Source organism: Saccostrea cucullata, unplaced genomic scaffold (assembly GCF_032062105.1).
Source record: "Saccostrea cucullata isolate Sc308-1 unplaced genomic scaffold, CSIRO_AGI_Scuc_v1 ctg14793, whole genome shotgun sequence".
In the NCBI taxonomy this organism is placed as follows: Eukaryota; Metazoa; Mollusca; class Bivalvia; order Ostreida; family Ostreidae; genus Saccostrea; species Saccostrea cuccullata.
Window position 1 is genome coordinate 1 of NW_026926930.1, and position 4766 is coordinate 4766.

The 4766-nt window shown below is 32.3% G+C and overlaps 1 protein-coding gene across 1 annotated transcript; it reads left to right on the top strand.

The window, feature by feature from the left end:
- Positions 1-68: 68 nt before the first annotated feature.
- Positions 69-4228, top strand: LOC134272947 (store-operated calcium entry regulator STIMATE-like). Its single transcript, XM_062755119.1, has 7 exons — positions 69-457; positions 718-766; positions 912-1007; positions 2331-2452; positions 3268-3380; positions 3523-3606; positions 3880-4228. The coding sequence occupies exons 1-7, from the start codon at positions 292-294 to the stop codon at positions 4117-4119; spliced, it is 870 nt and encodes a 289-aa protein (XP_062611103.1). The 5' UTR covers positions 69-291; the 3' UTR covers positions 4120-4228.
- The last annotated feature ends 538 nt before the right edge of the window (positions 4229-4766 follow it).

Here is a 4766-nt window from a genome sequence, read left to right on the forward strand (position 1 = left end):
CGAGAATCTTTCAATGTGAAAGGAGGAAATACGCATGCGAACTGTAAACACATGTCAGTATTTCCGGTTCATTGACAGTTTGTAATGATGATTAGTTTAGAAAAGTAATTCACCGCATTTGACGATGTTGCGTTGAGTATTTAGATATGTTAGAATTTATTTCAATCTTGGTGAATTCTGTCACATAGTTACAGTACTTTTCTGAATAGGTAAAATACACTGTTCAACTAAAGTGCAGTGTTGCGTTGGTCACACCTCGAAGTTGATTTTCCTTTCCTCTGCTCAACCATCATGGCATCGCTTTTAACAGTGAACAATAACTCACACAGTGATTTGGTTGATGAAACCAACATAGGTGGATCCAAAGTGTACCACTGTAACAGTGGCGATTTGATGGGAGGTCTTGGACTGGTGGTTCAAGCTGTACTGGCATTCTTAGCATTTACATCACTTATAGGTTTGTAGAATGAAAAGAGTGTAAGACTGATTAGTCTCCATGTTTCATACGCAATCTTTCTTTGATTTTTAACAAAGATTATCTTTTCTAAAGTTTGCTCTACTGTAAATGGGATATATGGGGTATATTCTCTTTAGGGAAGTGAACAGGCTTTCGCCTACATCCATTTCATTTTGCAAGCATTCATGTTGTTATTCTGGAAAACGTGTAAAATTGAGAACCAATGACGACCTTCACGTCAGTGTACATTGTCATTTCAGTGAAAAGATACTGTGAGCCAATTTATGAAAGACGACCTTGGAAAATATGGTAAAAATAAGCGATCATTTATTATTTTGTTGTCTGTAAAGAAATATTTTTAATAATTAATTTAATCAATTAACATGATTAAAGCTTTTTTATGTTTTTGATACATGTACTCTCATGTTCATGATCAATTTCACATTCATTAAAGGTTCTTTGACACATCTAAGCAAGGTTTTGGGGCTGCTGTCATCCATTTTGCTAATGTGTTCCTAGCAGATATGTTTCAGGGAGATCCATGCACCTGGTACATTGTACACTCTTCATATATATATTAAGCTTCTTTGTTCTATTAGAATCCTAAGTACTGCTTAATTTGTTGTGCTAGAATGTAGGGCTGCCACGAATCAGAAAATTTTTGAATCGATTCGGTTCAAACAAAAACCTCGATTTTCAAATAATTTCGGTTCGATTATAAGAAATAGATCTTTTTTTAAATTTTTGTATAAAATCTGTAATCTTTGATCACCATAATCATAAGATATTCTTTAATAAATTATGATTCATACTTTTATAAGGTTTATTAAGATAAAATAGAATGTGAAGCCAAGAAAACATAGAAAATACCTAATGTTCTAATTAAAAGTATGACCCAAGAATCAAATGTCGGAAATCCAAATGAATAAAAACACTGGTCATTGGTTTTAAAAGATGAAACATGCGAACAAATCTTTCAAACAAAACCAATGATTTCATATTAATTATTATGCTAAGCATAAAAGTATTGGTGATTTGCTCACAAAGGCTGTTTGGTCACAATAGAAACGGTAAGATTCCAGCTGTGATTTAAATTTTTGATTCACCAATACGATATGAAACCACCTAACCACATAACTGTCATAACAAGAATGTCAATAATTATTTCACATTCAAAACGATCTCATTATTAAAAAGAAATAAGGAAATTCGCAGCACTGTGTCGGTTCCTCTAAATTCAGAATTACGTGGTTGATTGGTGTTGCCTTTTAGTAAATCTATTTATCCTCTGTGCCATCTTTCTGTCGAAAATGGAACTTGGAAGTAATCCCCCGTCGACTTCTTCGCGGCCATTTTCATGTTTTTGTTTACTTTAACATGATTTGCCATCATTTCTTCCGATTAACCAATCGGACTGCGCGTAACAACAGCTAATGTTAGTATGAAAAAATCAAACCTGAATCGAATCAAAATCCCGAAAAGACATACCGAATTGAACCGAAAGATTGTGAATCGCGTTAACCGATATTTCGGTTAATCGTGGCAGCCCTACTAGAATGTCAAACATATATACATTTGTATAATATCAAAACTGAAAAATGTAATGCTCATAATGGTATCAAGCATTTTGCTTAAAGTAATTTTCTTTTTCCAGTACTTTATGAACTCGCTTGAAAAAATACCTTTCGATAAGTAGAATATTTAGCAAGAGGCCAATTTAGCAACACCCCCCCCCCCCTCCCTTTCAAAAAAATAATTGTGTTATTTTTAAAATAGCAAATTCTTGTTGTCTTCTTTATGTATTTGTTGAATACAAAGATGCAAATTTTTAATCAATAACCCAAAGTAAGCTAATGTGTTTATGTTTCTTTAGGTATTTTGTGAGCTTCATACTGGATTCTACAATTGGTTTGTTTGTGATTTACATTGGTCTCAAGCTTACTCAAGTTATTGTGCGGAGGCTGAAGTGGGATTCACTAAAGTTTGGAGAATATGGTAAGTGTCACAAACTTTAAGGTAGAATCAACATACAGTGTTCATTTAAACAATAAAATGCTTTCTTTGTTTGTTATTACTGGAATTAACGGAAAGCATCTGTTGCAGAAAAAATACATAACCCGCGTTATGTAAATTTTTTCTGCAATAGCTGCGACCGTTAATTCCAGTAATAAAAAACAAAGAAAGACATTTTATTGTTTATATTTATATCTGTTTAAATAATCATTTAAAGTAGGATTAAAAAGATTAATTATTGTATTAATGATGCAAACGTCTTTATGCGTTTCATTGATGGAACAGCCACTGATCAAGAAATCTGAACAGGCAACATGCCTAATGTAGTTCATGCAGTGATTAACGCAATGGGTTTTCTTAAGAAATAAAGGAGAAAATATTCAGTGGATGTAAATATTTAATAATAAATCATAATAATAATAAATCATAATAAATGCTTGTACTAGAAATCACATAAACAAGTAGATTGTTGGAATTGAGAATGCTAAGATTGCATTTCACACAGACAAGATAGTGTGAAGAAATATCTATTCTTAGTATCTGAAATAAAGCGTAGTTAAATAAGTACAGTTGAACATTGAATATCTATATCTCGAATACCATCTATTAGATAATTCGAAGTAATTTCTTATTTGAAATAGGAAATAAAACTTAAATTTGGAAGTCCTTACCAATTGTTCTTTTAGTAATTTACTTTCAATATCTCAAACTCTCACAAACCTTGAAGTTTTTCTTAATCATTTTTGAGAAAATGAGATAACTGTTTAACAGTCATTTATTATAATGTTACATTGTAGGGAATCCCCCCGCCTGCAGCACCTGGGTAGGACAGTGTGCCCTGTATATCCTTGTGATGATCCTGGAGAAAATTCTTATGACACTTCTGATCCAGTTTGACTTCTGGAAGAAGGTAACTTCACAAAACTTGATATTGTGGAGAATTCCAGAAACTGTGCTGACTGTGTATGTTTCAAAAAACCATGCTAATTATTGGAGGTTGTAGGTTTACAAATAGCAGATTTATTTTTTGAGAGTGTTATTTTTGTCCATAGGTGAGGAAATTTTTAATGTCACCCATTAAGGACCCCAAAGTAGAGCTGGTGATTGTGATGTTCATAGTCCCACTAGTGGTTAATGTAAGTAAAAAATCAATAAAGAGGTAAGGGTAAATCTGAAATCAGTACAATTTCTTCAATACTAGCCAATTGCTATCCTTACATGAAAAGTTGATATGCACCTGACAAGTGATTCAAGTATTTACATAAGCAATAGATTCCTTTTAAGATTCCTTTGCAACAAGCTTTTTAAACATAGACTTTTTTCAAAGTGAAAGGTGCTTTGTTTACCAGTAAGTAAAATTATATGATAAAGGTCACTAAATTGAACTTATTTTTCCCTCCAAATTTCAGGCTTTTATATTTTGGGTAGTAGACAACTTCCTGAAAAGAAAAATTAAAGGTACGAAAACTATATATGTCAGTGATGTAGAGACAAGCGTAAAATACAATAGAAACAAAGAAGAGGCACGGTGCTACAACAGAATAGAAAAATCAGACGATTACTTTGAATCAGACTTGATGGCTTCTACTGATGATGAACCAGATCTGAGATATAGAAATACGGACGGGACGGAAAAATTACTAGCATGATGAAAATAGATTTATTGAACAGTTTGAGGGCAAATAATTCTATGGTTCATCATTCTTCACTTAAAATAAGTATAGTGAATTGTTTTATGTGATATGTGATTGATTTTTTAGTGTGTTAAATTAATGTTCTTTTCACAAAGATATTCATTGTTTTTTGAAGTAGAATGGTGATGTGAAATTGATAATCTAGGGAATAAGATTTCCAATGTATTTAAAATGAAAAGATATTTTTTTTCATCTCTGGAATTCTCCTGAATTAAATTTGTTTGTATGTACACCAAAATTTCAAAGCTACATTTAAGACTTAAGTTCTGCTAAATAACAACCCCCCTTCCACCCCTTTGAATTAGGAGAATTCTATGCCTAGTCTCAGAAACACCGTAGCTAGCATTAAATTACCTCAGCGGTGTTTATGGTCCATTATTTAATTTGCCAAAATTTCCCAAAAAGACTTCCCACTTAGCACTAGACAATTTTTTGTAGTATTTCAAAGTGCTTCATTTTGCCAAAACAGTTCATGATTTGATGGTGTCCTAGCTATTTCATTTGCCGGTGTTGATTTTTGTTGTGATTTTAAATGATTTATGGACAGACATAGTATTGAGATTTATATAGTGCCATTCTTATATGTCTCTTCTTGAAAATTT